At 37.7% G+C, this 17,552-nt stretch overlaps 1 protein-coding gene across 1 annotated transcript in view; it reads left to right on the top strand.

The window, feature by feature from the left end:
• Window positions 1-16,903, top strand: part of KCND2 (potassium voltage-gated channel subfamily D member 2) — a 487,249-nt gene extending 470,346 nt beyond the window's left edge. The window contains exons 3-6 of the mRNA XM_059396517.1: window positions 8,280-8,375; window positions 9,247-9,339; window positions 12,228-12,475; window positions 14,247-16,903. Of these exons, the coding sequence (XP_059252500.1) occupies window positions 8,280-8,375; window positions 9,247-9,339; window positions 12,228-12,475; window positions 14,247-14,424 (615 nt within the window). The 3' untranslated portion in view covers window positions 14,425-16,903. The remainder of the gene's footprint in view (window positions 1-8,279; window positions 8,376-9,246; window positions 9,340-12,227; window positions 12,476-14,246) is intronic.
• Window positions 16,904-17,552: the final 649 nt, after the last annotated feature.

Genomic DNA, 17,552 nt, shown 5'->3' with positions numbered 1-17,552 from the left:
CTTAGCTGCCTAGAAATAATTTCGGGAATCTCTTTTATGGTTTCCTCAGCATAGTGGTACTAGATTTCCAGTATTCTTCATGAATACTGTATCATTGTCCTTTATGGATAGTTTTTTTCTTTTTTTCCCAAAAACTATCCCTAACCATGACTGTGGATGCAAAATCCTGGTAATGTAGTGTAACTATAAAATATTATGAGAGATTTGGGTGCAGTTCATAATGGGCTTTGTACATAATTCCAGAACAGGATTTGAAGTATGCTTTTTGAACAATGTTAGACTTTTAGTAGAGTGTAAAATCTCATAAAGTAACTCTTAGCATCACTGAGCGTGTTGTGAGAGAACATGTTCATGTCCATCACTGCAGATCCTCGTCCATGTGCAAAGAATCACATGTTCAGCCTTGTCCGTTCTTGCTTCTCAGAATCCCCCATGTTTGGAAAGGTGTCCAACATTTAACTGATTATCATAGAGCATAGAACAGTCCAGTTAATATGAATATATGGAACTGATAACTCAAAAAACAGAGGTTAGCAAAAGGCACCCATGAGCAGTTGGAGTCTCATGTAGGGAACACCTCTGGCAAGCAGAAATGGAGAAATTTTAGCCACAGTTGACCCCTCCACCAGAGACTTTCATGCACACAGCTGTGGCTCTGCCCACACATGACACTCTTTCTCCCGGGCACATGTGTACATTGTTTAAAATAACAAAAATCCTACAAAAATCTTGGTTTGCCAAGACCCATCTATCTCCATTCTAGAAACCTCTTCTCTGATAAAAGAATTCATTTCCTCAATGTAAAAAAAAAAAAAAAAAAAAAAAAAAAGTTTTTATTTGAAAAAAATAGAAAAAAAAAAAAAAAAATTAAAAAAAAAAATGAAAGCCAAAAAAACCGCATTAAAACTTTGTCAACCGCAAAAAAAAAAAAAAAAAAAAAAAAAAAAAAAAAAAAAACCTTAGAATAATTCAGAAAACCTTTTGCATAAATAAATCCAGAATACAAAAATAAATAAATAAGATTTTTAAAATATTGAATAAGGTACTTAAAAAACCATGTTATTTATATACCATAACTACTAGAGAAATTAATAAAACCAAATGTAATAACCTAATGTGTTATGTGCAGCAAATAGTCTGTGATCAGTAAACTGACCAGAGTTACCATGAAAGAACAATGCGTATGGAACTAAGTTATCAAGGAATATTTCCTATTTTCCTTCCCAGAAATTAAAAAAGCAAAGAAACGGAATAAATATTCGATAAAAGAGTTTAGTTAAGAGAATTCAGGTGTATCTGGAATTGGTGATTTGACAAATATCATATTTATGAAACGATAGCCAGCTTATTCATTCAAGCAAATAGTCCGTTCAGTAAAAATATCAGTCAGACCAAATAATAAGAAATATTACAGGGGTGCCTGGGTGGCTCAGTGGGTTAAATCCTCTGCCTACAGCTCAGGTCATGATCTCAGGGTCCTGGGATCGAGCCCCGCGTCGGGCTCTTTGCTCAGCAGGGAGCCTGCTTCCTCCTCTCTCTCTCTGCCTACTCCTAATCTCTCTGTCAAATAAATAAATAAAATCTTTTTTAAAAAAAGAAATATTGCAAAATGTTTTTTAGACCATATTTTTTGGTGTTTCGTCCCATTTTCAACTTCAAGCTCAAGTGAAAGCATGAAATATATACAATATGCATTTGACAACATTCCCCTGAGCATTTAGGGACACTGTCCTTCTTCTAGGCTCTTCCCCCCATAAGTATTCCCGCTTTCACTACCTGGCCCCACTCTTGAAAAGAGTGCATCATTTACCCATTTCTAGCCATCTTTGATCACATCTTAACTAAACACTGACCTGTGGGTGAATATAGAACTGTGACATATCTCCTTCACCCCCACCACTGGTAATTGTGTTTGAATAGATTTATTTATCCACTCAATTATTCAAAAAGTATTTATTGAGTAGAAATTGTTTTCCAAAATAAAGCTGAGTTGATGCAATGACATTTGGTAGGGTTGATATTTTAAGGCAGGGAACTACCCTGCTTGAAGATACAAATCACACCAGTCTATCATCTGCATATTTACAAGGCTAGCTTGTAAGTAGTTATGTATAATAGTAATAGTAATTATAATTTTTGATAGTGCTAATAGCAAAAACAACAACACTCTCTAGATTTTCTAGTATATCCCAGGTGCCTTATATATGTCATTTATATTTTCACAATCAACTCACTAAAGAAGTGTATTATTTCCGTTTCACAGATGACATACTTATGCTTACATGCCTATTGATTAAAGTCTAAGACAAGGAAATTCTGGCATCATTAGAGCTATGTCTCTTTAGGGATTTTTCTTATAGATAATTCTAAATACAGTGAGCCAATGAGCCAATGTGCAGCCAAGGTACAATGTAAGTGAATTTTTTTACTTGTCACATAAAGATGTTGACATTGATACAGAAAGTAGTTACCAAGACTCATTTATCACACTTTACTCTGGTGGTTCTCAAGCTTTAGATTCATTGGAATCATCTGAAGAGCTTGTTAAAATACAGATTGTTACACCCACCCCCAAAGCATTTGATTCAGCAGTGTGGGATTACAGTTTGAAAATTTGCATTTCTAACAAGTTCCCAAGTGATAGTGATACTGTTGGTCTGGGAACCATACTTTGAGAAACATCTGTCTAGGACATTCTTTAATGTCCAAATCAAATAATTTTATAGCAGTCTAGAATAATTAAAACAAACAGCACTCTGCTGTAGTCTGAGTGTGATCTCTCTTAGATTATCCAATTGTAAAAAGTACCACTGAGTTCCTCTGCCATATCTCTGTGGATAACTAGATTTTTTATCTGTGGTTTAAGAACCCCCATTATCAACACTTGTAAGAATCTGGAGGTTACATACTTCTTGATATCCACTCCGTGTTTCAGCCTTACTGAGTTACCTACTTCCGCCCTCAAGTCTCCATTCCATCCCCACACCACCTAATGGAGCCACCAGGCAAACTCCTACTCAGGGTGCAACACTCAGCCCACATGATGAAAAATGTCCCAAATGATGTGGACACCATTAATTGCTCTATTTTCTCTTCTATTTCCACAGTTTTATGCTCATTCTATTATCATATTTTACACTCTATTCTCCCTCTCCATTGTTCTGAGTGCAGTGCCAGGCATAAATAGCATTTAATGTTTGTGTAATAAAGAAAGAATGAACAACGAGGTCTTGTTCACCTTGACAGTGTCCTCCATTCCTAGCGTAGGGTGGACATTCTGACGACCAGTTGAAAGCAATACTGGGAAGTATGATTTCTATCTCTGGTGCCTTCCTCCACCTTCTTTCAGTTCTTCCCTCTTCCCACTTAGAGCTAACTCTTGTTGCCCTCTCTTCCACTGACCCATCCAGTGTCCCTTCCACTGACCCAAATGCCAGCACTGTTTCTACCCAGCCCTGCCTTCACCAGGATTCACAGAGCTCCAGAGCTGGGTGGGGATCTTATACTATCTTCTTCTGATTTCTTCCCTCTGTCTCTTTTTATTAGTATTTGGCACTAAATTGTCTCATTTCTTTTTGTTAAGATTTTATTTATTTATTTATTTATTTATTTGACAGACAGAGATCACATGTAGGTAGGCAGAGAGGCAGTGGTGGTGGCGGGGGTGGGGAGGAAGCAGGCTCCCTGCTGAGCAGAGAGCCCGATGAGGGGCTCGATCCCAGGACCTCAAGATCATGACCTGAGCCGAATGCAGAGGCTTCAATCCACTGAGCCACCCAGGTGCCCCTGTCTCATTTCTAGAGGAGCTATTTATCTTAACAAATGGAAAGATTCCAATAAATGCCTTAAATTTGTAAAAGCTGATAAAGCTAAATATGATACCTCCACATAAGGCATTTTACTAAACCTTAAATGAAAGAAACAAGTCCAAGTAGAATTTCCAGAATAGATGGTACAAGCAGTATGTGGGCTGGTGTTTGAGGAGTGAGCAATTGCCTCACATTATAAAAGAGAAAAGCTTTCGCAACCTCACTTTGAAAGCTACCTAGGATACCTTTATTTTTCAGAAGTATTGAAAGCAGTTTGTGATCTGGCAGCAACATGGTCCAATAGCTTTTCACAGTCTATCTCGTACCTCATTTAGAAGATAGATTGCATTGAAGAACATTGCTATCTCAAGCATTTTTGGCTTATACTCTACATATTTTTCTGATTGGGTCCTCTGCCTCCAGTCCAGAGACTACATTGTAAAGTTTATGTAATGTCATTTGGTACAATTAAAAAACAATCTACTTGCTGAAAGCTACTGACTACTCCACAATAAAAGGGTTCTGTGTCAAATTAGTTTGAGAAAAATTATATACTACACCCCCCACTTTTGACTTCACAGTGAACATCCACAATGTATGTTGTAAGGAATCTAATAGCAGAGAAACCTGGTTAACCTCTCAGCATGTCCCAAACTTTTTGTGACCACAGAACCAGTTGTTTGTTTCATTTGGCTGGTTTGGATTTTACCCATAACCCTTGAAACCCAACCTTGAGAAATCCTTCTGAGTTTAGAGAATTAAGAAGAAAACTGAATTTATGAAGAATTGAGACGCATGGGGACATGGAAATGTGCTTAGACAATTTATTTTTCCCAACACCATCGGTGTTTCTCAAGGCAGATAAAGGATTCAGAAAATAACTTCAAAGCTATTTTTTTTTTAACCCAGACAATATAAGCCTTTATGTTTAATGAAAAATTTGGAAGCCTCCTACTTCCCAAATAAGCTAAAGTATTTACTGAAACCTTCCTTTCAGTCCATAACATTTGCTGGTACTTGGCATGGTCAAGAAGTTGTATTTCCTACAAAACTGGGGGTGGGGGGAGGGGCGAGGGGGGAGGGGCGAGGGGGAGGGCTGCGAGGAATACATTTCCTCTTACCAGTGGATAGTTTTCTTTTAACCTCCCATTCACATAGCCGCCATTGCCAAGATCGTCATACTGAGTGGATCAGAAGTAAACTGATTTTCTAAAATATCTTTGTAAAAGAAATTTCCTCAATTACCTACCGAAAGCAAAGATGTAATCACAGGTCATAAAAGCTAGCATTATTCAACAGACATTTGGTGTGGTGTACCACAAAACCAATTAAACCAATTAACTCATACAGTATTGTTGTAAAATGAAAGAAAAGCCGTGATTGAAATTGAGATGGGAGGTTTTTTCTACCGTCGTACATGGCTTAGCAAAATGGCTATTCTGTCTCTAAGACAACTGCTTCTTTTTCCCTAAGCTTAGAACTCCTTCTGTTGCAGCGGTTACCACCATATGTATAGGCTTTCCAGTGCGGGAAATCCATGTCATTTTCCTTTGCTGGACAGAATGTTTGGTTAATGTAAATAAATGTCTCATTTATGAAAAAAAAGTGTTTTTTTCTAAGGATTTTATTTATTTATTTGACAGACAGAGATCACAAGGAGGCAGAGAGGCAGGCAGAGAGAGAGAGAGGAGGAAGCAGTCTTCCTGCTGAGCAGAGAGCCCGATGCGGGACTCGATCCCAGGACCCTGAGATCATGACCTGAGCCAGGGCAGAGGCTTAACCCACTGAGCCACCCAGGTGCTCCCCCCAAAAATGTTTTCTAATACAGCTGCCAAATGCTTGGAGAATGACATAGAGGAGACTAATAACTATGATATAGGCAATGTAATTACATTCAGTAGTTGCCAAAGAAAGGGATAAAGGAGGGAGGGAGGGGGGGAGAGAGGGGGGAGGAGGCAGGTAGGGAGTGGGGAGGAGAGTGGGGAAGAATGAGACCAGGAAAGACACTAAATGTTTCAGAAGATTGGTGAGACTTTAGGATTCAAATTTCAGCAATAATCCTTTTCTGGAAACCAAATGTATATTTAAGTTACTTACTTCTGAATTATTACATCAATCCAAAGTCATTTTCAAATGTGCTTGTCATTTCCCATTGTTTTATCAAGACTGGCCTGAAATCCTGGCTGTGCGACCCAGCTTTTGAAGTTAAAAATTTCCTACCTTCCAGGGCGCCTGGGTGGCTCAGTGGGTTAGGCCACTGCCTTTGGCTCAGGTCATGATCTCAGGGTCCTGGGATCGAGTCCCGCATCGGGCTCTCTGCTCAGCAGGGAGTCTGCTTCCTCCTCTCTCTCTCTCTCTCTGCCTGCCTCTCTGCCTACTTGTGATCTCTTCTGTCAAATAAAATAAATAAAATCTTTAAAAAAAAAAATTTCCTACCTTCCAACTTCATTCTCTTGTGTTGTCTCGGTACTTGGAGGGATCTAAACAGTATACTGGCAGCAAAGAGTGAAATTGGTCTATTTTTCGTATCATTTATAAATATGATCTTTGAATAAAGTTGTTATTTTAACCTGGAATCAGCAAACAGGAAGAATAAATTCACAGAGGAAGAGAGAAGGGGTGGTGTCGAAGCCCGGATGATCTCCTAATGCTATTTTGAGAGCTTCAGACGTCTCAGTGCTATTCCCAAACCCTGTGAGTGGAAAGGCATCTTGGTACAACTTTGGAGGGAAGTTTGGTGAAACCTATCAAACAAAACATACACGCACAGCCTTTGATCTAGGAATAGTTCTGCTTCTGGAAATTTGTCTTACAGATAAATTCATCACGATGTTCAAGGCAGGCAGTATAAGCAAAAGAAGCTTTCAAGATTTCATGGTGGTTGGCTGGCTAAATAAAGGATGCTTTATTCAAGAGTCTATTATATATTTGTAATGAATGAGGTGGGTTTATATGTGTAGATATGGAAGGAATTCCAAACTGGATTAAATGAAAACAGCTGAGTGCAAAGGAGTATGATGCATATTGTCCCAACTGTAAAAACATGTGTGTATACATATATGATCACACACACACACACACACATACACTTTTGTATGCCTAGAAAATTTCTGGCAAGATTCTCTAGAAATACTACCAGTGGTTCCTCTGAAGCACAGAATTAGGGCAGCTCCAGGATCCAGAAAGACTTACTTATTTTTGATGCACTTTGTATTAATAAAATTGTTGTCATACGTATATATTCATTTTCCATTAAAAAAAAATATAGTTAATGTTTACATTTTTATTAGAAAGAACATCCCAGGGCTTGAAATTACAGATAATATTTATCTGGATGGTTTAGACAGGGAAAAGGAGGAGTCTTTATGGGGTAAGTCTGTAAGAACTTACCAAACTATTCCAGTTGCTTTCTTATGTACATTTGCAAGATATACAATCCTACAAACCGAATGTTCAACCAAAATAGGGCCCTCCAGGATGTGAAAGCCAGACTCGTTCCGTGACTCACTCCAGAAACAACAGGAGTTCCGAAGGAGAATGAAATACCAGAAATCTGGCTCAACAGTCGGTTCGCTCAGTACTATCACGTTGGTGATCTTTCTGGAACTGTGAACAATTGAAGTAACCACCCTATAAGCCCTCTAAATTGAAGAAAATTATCTACTGCAGAAATGTTTTAAAATTTTAAAAATAATGTTATCAATCTCCTTGGACTGGCTCACTATGCTCTCATTTCAACAAATTCAAGAAAAAGAAATCAGATAAGCATGTTCTAGCATGGACCAGTGTCAGTAGAAAAAGTGGATAAATTATGGCAGGGTTTTTTTTTAGGTTTTTTTGGTTTTTTGTGTTTTTGGTTTTTTTGAGACTCCATGTTATTCAGCATGGAGTCAGTTTGCCCAATTTAACAAAATAATTGCAAAAAATTGATATTTGGGAGTGCAGTTTTTTTGTTTGTTTGTGTGTTTGTTTGTTTTAATCTTTCAAAAGGCAGAATGGAAAGAAGAAAGAAGGCGGGCAAGCAGGCCATTGGTCCCTGGAATGTATTTGCTGTTTTTAAAAGGACATTAATTTAAATGAAAATGATCTGGAAGCTGGTTTGCTAAGTCTTCATTTCATTAAGTTACTGAGATTGGGATAAGTGAAAATATAAATAAAGTAATACTGCCGTTTTTCTCTTAACACAATTGACAGAAACAATAATGAAATAAACTGGATCTTACTCTAACGACTTAATTACAAGTCTTAAATGCATAACCCAACTCCAAAGTAGTTAATTGATCTTCCTGAAGAAGTGAAGGAAAGGACAGTACTCCAATGGTGAAAATTTAATTTTCAATAATTACATGTGAAAAGCTAGCCTACTTTAAAAACTGTGTATGCTAACATTAGCAGGAGACAGGAGTGCATTCACTGAAGAAAATAATCCATAAGTATTAACACAACATTTCTTTTTCTTCTGGCTTCTAGAAAGCCAGACTCGCCAGGATCCGGGCAGCCAAAACCGGAAGCGCCAATGCTTACATGCAGAGCAAACGGAATGGCTTACTCAGTAACCAACTGCAGGTACCGTCCAGCATTTCACTTTTTTTTAACTGTTCCATTTATTAGTGTCATATTGATTTACTTCTACTTAACCATATAATTTTATTGTGGGTAATTAGGAAAATGGCTACTCAAACAACAAAATTGTCATTTTTAAATAACCTGGTGCTGTACGGTCTTACTGGCTGTGGCAGGTTAGGGCCCAGGCTATGAAATATTGCCAGTGAATCGTGACTCCCATTCGTGACTGGGCAGTATTTCTGTACTGTCTTATGTAAACAAGAGAAAGCTCAGAATTCTCAACTCAAATACCTATTTTTCTTTCAAAATTATTTATGTTCCTTAAAATTCATTTGAGTGGGGTTAAGATGCCTTGTTTTATTTCTTAATGGAGAGGGAACCCTCCCCTTCAGTGTTGTAAAGCTCACATGGTATGAAATCCAAGGGAAACAGTAACTTTTACCTCAAAACTGTCCTTTAATATTTAGGATTCCAGTCATCGTGCCATCAAAATATCTTTTATGTAGGTGAGCATGATCATGGTTTCAGGATTATCTAAATACTAGATTAAATTTTATTATCCAAAAAGAATAGCTTCCAGACTTTCAAAGGTAGTTGGTAGATGAATGAGTAAAAACTATTTAAGTTTTCAATTCAGAGAGGCAAGCCTGAAAGACCAGACCGCTAATGTGACAGGAACATAAAGGCTGATTGCCAAAATTAAAAGCAACCGCACATGGGTTCCTTTTTAGTAGAAAAAAAAAAAAAAATGAAAATGCTGCCATTTAATCTCAGGAAATAGGCTAGATCTCTCTGTGGAAATGGGTAGCTGAGGTTCCCATTGTTTGCAAATAAAATAGAAAGCACTTCTCTCTTCTGTGTGTGTTAACAGTCCTCAGAGGATGAACAAGCCTTTGTTAGCAAATCCGGCTCCAGCTTTGAAACCCAGCACCACCACCTGCTTCACTGCCTGGAAAAAACCACGGTAAGGAAAAGGCATGACTATCCGTCCCTCTACTGAGACAGGAATCCCATTTGCTTTTGTGAATACTTAGTGCTTCCTAGTATGATTTCACTGTCTACATTACTGGAAAATATACTAAAAATGAAAAAAAAAAAAAACCACGGATATTTGAAATTGCTTTGAAAGACTAGAGTGACATTTTAACTTGGAAAGTATTTTAAAGAATTATTTGAACTAGGTTTATCTTCAGTGATTATCCTAACTTTAGTGTGAAATATCAGTTTAATGCGGATGGAAAGTTGTTTCCCAAGAGCTGACTGCAGGTCCTAGAAAATATTTTTCCCCTGATGATGAAATGCTGATTAAACAAAAACCAATGTAGTTCAAGCGTTGCTGACATTTAGATAAAAGGAATACCAATAGCAGTAACAAAAAAATAGAGACTAACCGAATATAAGCATTTCTTTCCCTAACAGGTTGTAATGAACAAGACAGGTAATTAAAAACTATATGCTCCCATAAGAAAAATGACACAGTTCTTCACTGGCAAGCCCCTTGGAGCTGAGGCTTGAGTCTGCATTTCTCCGCTTACAAGCTCTCAATCAGATCTCCACATTAGCAGAGGTACCCATTCCCTGGCTGGCTTGTCCAAAAGGGTCACAGTCTTTGACCATAAAGCAGAACAAAACTTTCAAACTTTCAGCATATTTGAATCAGGTCTGCTCACCCACTCCCCAGAGGTATATCCTTATATTCCCAATTCCAACAAATCGCCCATGCATTTTTTTTTTTTTCATTTACCTATATAGTCATTCAACAGATTTGTATTGCTTACCTACTACATGTTAGACAGTGAGCCAGACCCTAGATGCGCCACGAAGTCAGGTGTGGCCTTTGCCCTCATCAAGGTTCCACGGATGGGACAAAACACCGATATTCCTGGAGAAGGGTCATGAGCGCAGAAGGAAAAATGGGGCCACAGTGCAATGACACAAAGAAGGCAGAGCCATGAGAGGACAGCATCAGACAAGGCTTCCTAGAGGAACTTGCGTGGAGAACCACAGGAAGTCGAAGAACTAGTTTGGCAAAAAAGGAAGGGGTAAAAGATGATGTAGGCGGGCGGGGGCGGGGGGGGGGGGCGCTGGAACTTGGCCTTAGAGGAACTAAAGAACTTGAGGGTGATCAGAAGACAAGGAGTAGAGTGACCCAAGAGGAGACAGTGGAAGTCTAGATAATGGCTAGGCTTTGGAGGCATGTGAAGAATTTTGATCTTTATCTCATAATAAATGGAAAATTATTTGAAGGCTTTAAACAAGGTAGTTACATGATTATATTTGCCTTTGTAACTAACGATCCATCACTTACAGGGTAAGGTCTGTAGCTAAGGATAACTCTTTGAAAGGTAAACAGTAACATTAATAGTCAAATGTATTTATCTCCATGCTTTTTTATTTTCATTTTTTACTATTATACCTTTTAAATAAAAAAATTATTTGACACCAATTGCTATCATTTAAATTAATCTACCTACAGAAATAACTAGCAGCGGAAAGACTTTTCTCACTTACAGTCACTGATGTGATAAATTAGAATCTCATGCATTATATACTTGTATTATGTGTGTGCGATGTGCATTGTAAAAGAAGAAAACACCATGTGAATCCTTTGTGAGCTATATTTTTTCCATAAAATTGGATATTGAAATTCATTTTTTAATGAAACTGTCTTGTCTGGTCATATGATTCTCTTGACTTTAAACAGTGTATAAATTTTGTTTATTTCAAAATGCTCATCTCAGCAAAGAAATAACAGAATGAGTAACGAAAACAGTCTCTTTTTGCTCTTGGCCAGTGAATTGCTTCAATTGTTTTGCTAATATTTCAGGATGAGAGATGGTTTCGTGGAACTTGGCACGTGCAAAGCTTTCCATTACGAGATTATTCCCACCTACACAAAGAAAAAAAAAAATAGTAATTGAAGTCACTCTCCTGAAGTTCAGACCCAAATGTTTTCCCTTTTATTTATGAGGCGAAATTCTTACACAGGCACTTTAGGAAGTGAGTCTTTATTAAATATTCTAAAAGCAAAATTTGCAGTGTGGTTTTTCTAAAATGTGGCATATCAAATGATGCCCAACACTGTGTGCCTCTTGGCTAGAAGAACTCCGAATAGAGGCAGAGGTGGTGATATATCATGAAGATAAGAAGGGAGATCTCCGAGTTCAGGGCTAACCCCTTCTGGATCAAACACAAAGTGGGCCATATTGCAGTATTTTGTCTTTTTAACTAATAAATCACTTGTCTGTACGCTGGGAACTTTAGAGGAGTCTCTAAAGAAATACAAAGTATCTTCAGGATCTCATTTTCTAATTAAAAAATGTTTTCAATCCCAGGCGAAAATATTTGCTAATACATAACAGTCTAATTCTGGGCATTCTATTAAAATAGTGTCTTATCTATGATTCCAATCTGTTTAAAAAGGAAAAGTCCATGTGAATTAACACATTCACTGTGAGCACCGTCTTACGTGCATTTTCAAGAGGTTTTTTTTTGTTTTGTTTTGTTTTTGTTTGTTTTTTTAATTTTTTCTCCCGCTTTGCTTCTTCACTTCCAGAAATGATGTTTCAATTCACAGGTGGTATTTCAACATGAAGTTAGTCCATAAAGAGATCCTAAGTCAGCCCGTCAATGTCCATCTCAAGGGCTAACTAGGGAGATTTTATTTTCTAGCAAAAGCCAGCACGAGGTGGCTTCGATATTCCGGACTTTATGAAAACGGTCTCAGTTGCCCGTGGGATCGTCTCAGGGTACTGGCATGTTGGTTTTAAAAAATAAAGCCGTCCGTTGCCTTCCTTAACGTTGAAATGCGTTTCTGTGCCTCCTTCTCGTGCCCTCCCCGCTCCGGCCCAGAATCACGAGTTCGTGGATGAGCAAGTCTTTGAGGAAAGCTGCATGGAAGTTGCCACGGGAAACCGGCCTTCGAGCCACAGCCCCTCTCTCTCTTCACAACAAGGGGTCACCAGCACCTGCTGCTCACGACGACACAAAAAAACCTTCCGCATCCCGAATGCCAACGTGTCCGGCAGCCACCGGGGCAGTGTGCAAGAACTCAGTACCATCCAGATCCGATGTGTGGAGAGAACCCCGCTCTCTAACAGGTAACCGAGGTGACCTGTGTACACACACCTGTGCCCCCTCCCGGAGCGTTTCTCCACCTGCAGGCATGCTGCTGCCTCGATGTATTTGGCAATTTGGGGTATGGGGCGAGGAGCTGGGGGGAGGTGGGGGAGGAGGAGGGGGAAATACTTTCTATTTATTTTGAACAAATACACCTTAGAAGCATCCTAGCATCCAAATCCTAGTTCCTAGGGTTTAGAATGAGACAAAACAAATACCCCGAGTAACAAGTAGGAAAATGGATCTGCTGTGATACTCATTGAGTCAGGAGTAAGTCTGCGGGGTAGAAAGAAGCTGAGATGGTCAGGCCTGCACATCTGTACATCTACCTCATTCACTCTGCAACTTTTTTTTTCCTATTTGAGCACACGGCTTTATACCCAGGAGCCCCCTACGTAAATGCAAGGACCCGGAAATGGTAGATAGGCAGCACTACTATGGAGACAAATTAAATTGACACTGATATCATTGAAAAGTACTCAGCAGCACCTAAAAATACATCAACACCTTCAACATAAGAATGAAAAATAAAACCATACCTACACAAATCTCTTGAATCAATATCCAATTTTGATCATAAAGATATTTGGGGCCACGGCAAACACAAAAAAATCAATCCAATATAAGAAAAGATAAGTAAAAAGCTAAACTCGTTCACCTCTGGTTCATTCGTGGATAATTGAAGTGAAATTTTTCTATTGGCATTTTCCTTCGTTTCTCATTCTTTGCTATTTGTTTTTACCACAAACAAGTACATGTAATAAAAAGTAATCCATTTGAACTATACAATTCATTAAAACGATCAATTTCTGCCAACGTAATTTTGCTTTGTTCCCCAAATTAAATAAATATGTTTTTATATTAACAATCCATTAATTCAGTGCTGCTCCTTTGTTCTCACTCAACAATCTTTGTGAAAAACCTGGATGACATTCTGAATTCAGGCTATGTTGATTTACATAAATCAGATGTCTCTGGGACCAGAATATTAAATTTTGGAACAATGAAAGATTTGTGTCTCTAAGATATTCTACCTCTGTATTGTTCTACATCTGTTCCAAAATTAAGTAGAAAGCAGAGAAATGTTCAGAAAGAAAATTTTAGGACATAAACATCTTAAATAAGATTTCCATGAAAATAAGGTAATTAGAGTGGAGTAATTAGCAACCTGTGTGCACCCTTCTTCTTCCTCTCCCCTTTTCCCTTCATCTACATGGAGTGTAAAACTCATGCAAGAATACCACTTGGGAAAATCTTGAATTATTGGTAATGGCTAACTTTCTGGAGATTCTTAAAATTGGCTGTCACTAACTGGAGAGCTTTAAAGGCATCCTCTTTCCCCAAGAGGCAGGATAGTAAAATGACCCTGTGGTCCAAAGAACTGAGACATATTCACAGGTCATTGAGGTACATCCCTTCCAGAGGTCTTAAAGACAACTATTTTACTTTGCTCAACTCAGGCTTTCCAAAACTGACCCGATTCTCTTCCTTGCATTTTTGTAGAAAACACTTTGAGAAACACCGACTGAACCAAATTGAGCTGGCTTTTAGAGACTCGATTAATGTTAATAACCTGGCTAATGTTCACCTCAACACACATTAGGTTTGGTCCTTAGTTTTCAAAAAATCGTGGTGACTGGTCTCGGATATTTAACATGTTACTGATAAATATGAAAACACATCCCTCAATTGTAGGAAGACGTTGTTTAAGTAAACAGCTTACTTTTTAAAAATCTATTTCTTCCTCATCAGCCGATCCAGTCTAAACGCCAAAATGGAAGAATGTGTTAAACTAAACTGTGAACAACCTTATGTGACTACAGCAATAATAAGCATCCCAACACCTCCAGTGACCACCCCTGAAGGAGATGACAGGCCAGAGTCTCCGGAGTACTCAGGAGGCAATATTGTCAGAGTGTCTGCTTTGTAAGACAATTGGAACCAGGTCTAAGAGAATTTGAGCTCTCCGGCTGTGGAAAGAATTCCAATGTGGAAGAAAGAAGAAACAATAAACCTTTTGCAGATGAAAAGAGTAAAGCAAGAAGGTTGGCTGCGAAATAAAAGCAAAGCTTCCAAACTTGAGGATGGAAATGAAACCACCAAATGGCATTTCTAGACAGAGTTTGACCTGTTCTACAGAGGAAGAGTCTGTGACCCTTTGACTTTGTGAATGAGCACAATGAAATGCCGCCTATCGATGCTTCTTATGATCTGAACTCTTTTTTTAATAAAATAAATAAAACAAATCTTTGAACATAATGTTCCGGTTGAATGCAAAACAAAAAAAAATATGGAAAACATTTTGATAAAAATTTTTCCTGTTAAAACCATGAACATTGGCTATGATGAAGATTATTACATATTAAAAAAAAACTATGACACATTTGTATTGACTGAAGGAAACCATCATAATGCATGCTAGAATTCTTTGGAGCAGTGATTTCAGTGTCCTTATGTTGTCTTCAGAATAGGCATGATAAACTATAATTGTAGAAAGGGGAATTTCTGTGCACTTACAACAAGCTGATTGTTCATGTTCCATGGTGGGCTGTGCCAATACACTCCTTTTAGAGCTGCGGTATTTATCATGGGGATGCTCATTAGTAAATCTAAAGTGTTCAGATAGTTCAGTATTAATTATTGTTTTACCTTGCACCTAGATACTGTTACAACTGCAATAATTCATTGTACACCTGTTGTATCAGGAATCAGGATTTTTTGTTGTCGTACTTTCCAGATCTTCATAGATAACGGTAAGAGCCACGTTCATAGAAACACTTCCGGTGTGGCCAGGTTTTAGATAACTTTTTAATCCAAAACTGTTGTGCCATAAATGTTTTTCAGTAATAACCTTTGGTCCACTGTGTCCCCGTGCCAGTGCATTATCCGTTCTTGGACTTCTATAGCGCCTTTCTATTGGGTTTGTCGTCATCGACTGGACTAACGTTTTGTAGTTCAAATGACTTTCCTACTTTTGTATTCCCCGACATATTATCTTGTAAGTAGATTACTATCATCAATCCCCTTGTCAAAAAATAGGAAAAAGGAGTTGACATCTATGACTGCTCTCTAACCTCTTTGCTGTTAGGGAAAAAAGCCCAGACACTGGATTTTTCACTATGCGTTTCAGGCAAAGAGTAGCTGGGATTATTATCACAAAATCAGTGATCCCAGAATCTTGCTTGATGTATTATTTATTTTACTTTAGATCTTGAATACTTTTTGAGAATAACTAATGTGAATTGAAACGCAGAGATAAACTTGAGTGCTCTATGTAGCAATATTTGACGAAAGCACGCTTCTACGCCATTGGAGAAGGCAGCACAAATTTACTGAGCAAGGTTCCTATATATTGCAAGGAGCAGTTTTCTCCACTAAATCAGGAGGACAGGAATTTGATGATGCAAAGTTGATCTCTGTGTACATTTAAGTGAAAAGTCTTTATACCTTTTCACCTTTAAAATATTTCAGCAGACATGTCTGCACGTGACAGTGTAAAAAAGTTTTATGTCCAATGAAAAGTTTTGTTCATTCCAAACCACCACTGTAAGAAATAAAGTTTAGCTTCCATACATGGAAAGAATGAATAATTATCCCTCTACTATAGAGATTTTAAAATGCTTATCATAATTTATCATAAGAAGGAATTAATCCAACCATTTTCAAGTAAAGCCAGAAATTCTTGCTTCCCATTTCTAGAATAGCTTCTAGAACAGTGCTGTGCACATGGTAGATCTTAATAAACATTTGCTGAGTAAAAGTAAGATACACTCTACTATCTCTTGGGAAGAACTGGCTTCATTCCTAGTATGTCTTTTAAAAAGTTACTAATCTTCCTGGAGCGTGAATATTAATAATTATATTAACACCTGCCTCATGTCACTTTATGCTTCTAGAGCAAATATAGTGAAACTTCTTTGATGGCATTTGTTGAAAAAAACTTTTTAAAAAGTAGACTAAGGAAACCACAATCGGGAATACTTAGGTCTTTTGATTCCCAATGAAAAGTTCTATTTTCATGTTCTTAATACTACATTTAAAAAAATACAGTTAGAGTATTTTAGTTGACAATTCTGCCTCCTTTTTGACTTATCATTTATCCCAAGCTATTAATTTCTTTAGAGTTTTGGAAAAGAAAAAAAAATTTTTTTGGTGTTTTAGGTGATTTAAAAATATACTGTGTTGGTGGTGAATGACTATTGATGACTGTGTTAAGTGCATCTGTATTGTAAGTGAAATGTAATTATTTCTGTGTACCATATGGAGTAACCGAGGTCATTGTTTTTGACAATTTTGTTTGAAATTCATATATCTTATTTCAAAGGATAGCATAATATCTGCATTATGCTGGAAAAAAAAATAGACCTTTGGAGAACACTTAAATAAAACATGTGCATGCTTGAACAGGACAGCATGGTTGGCTGTTGCTCTTTTTCTTTGACTTCCTTCCTTTCCAAAACCTAAGATGTGTCATACCCATATTTGGGAGAACTTTGTAACATGCACAAACACAGAACCCATTGATTGTGAATAACACTTAAGTCTAGTCCAGATCGGTAGAGATAGTAGATTTCTGCCAACAATGGGAATTTAGGAGGAGACATTTTTAAAAAACAGTTAATATTGTTTAAAGATAAAAGACTGCCACTGTTTTAGATAATCTGCTTTGGGAATCTTGGCAAGTACAACTCCGTAGCTACTAACTAATTTAAGTGTATTATGAGGTTTTGTTGGTCAGTACCCAAAAAGGGGTAGCATGGTTACAACTAATTGTCTTTGTTTATGTGATACTTTTAGATATTCTGTGCAGTGTGTGACCCAGTTTATTAGCCTACACCCTACATGCTACTTGCCTTTTGGACAGTGCACACCAGAGAGAAGGCTGGTGCACGAACCTTACACACTTCTTGACTATCGCTACTTGAGTTAAGCAAAGTAAGTTTCTGAGGTAATAACTTTGGTCAGAACTCAATCAGATTTTTTAAAATATTTATTTATTTATTTGACAGAGAGAGAGAAAGATCATAAGTAGGCAGAAAGGCAGGCAGAGGGAGAAGC

Source organism: Mustela nigripes, chromosome 4 (genome assembly GCF_022355385.1).
Source record: "Mustela nigripes isolate SB6536 chromosome 4, MUSNIG.SB6536, whole genome shotgun sequence".
In the NCBI taxonomy this organism is placed as follows: domain Eukaryota; kingdom Metazoa; phylum Chordata; class Mammalia; order Carnivora; family Mustelidae; genus Mustela; species Mustela nigripes.
The sequence above is the reverse complement of the archived record's forward strand: the minus strand, read 5'-3'. Positions and strand labels throughout refer to the sequence as shown.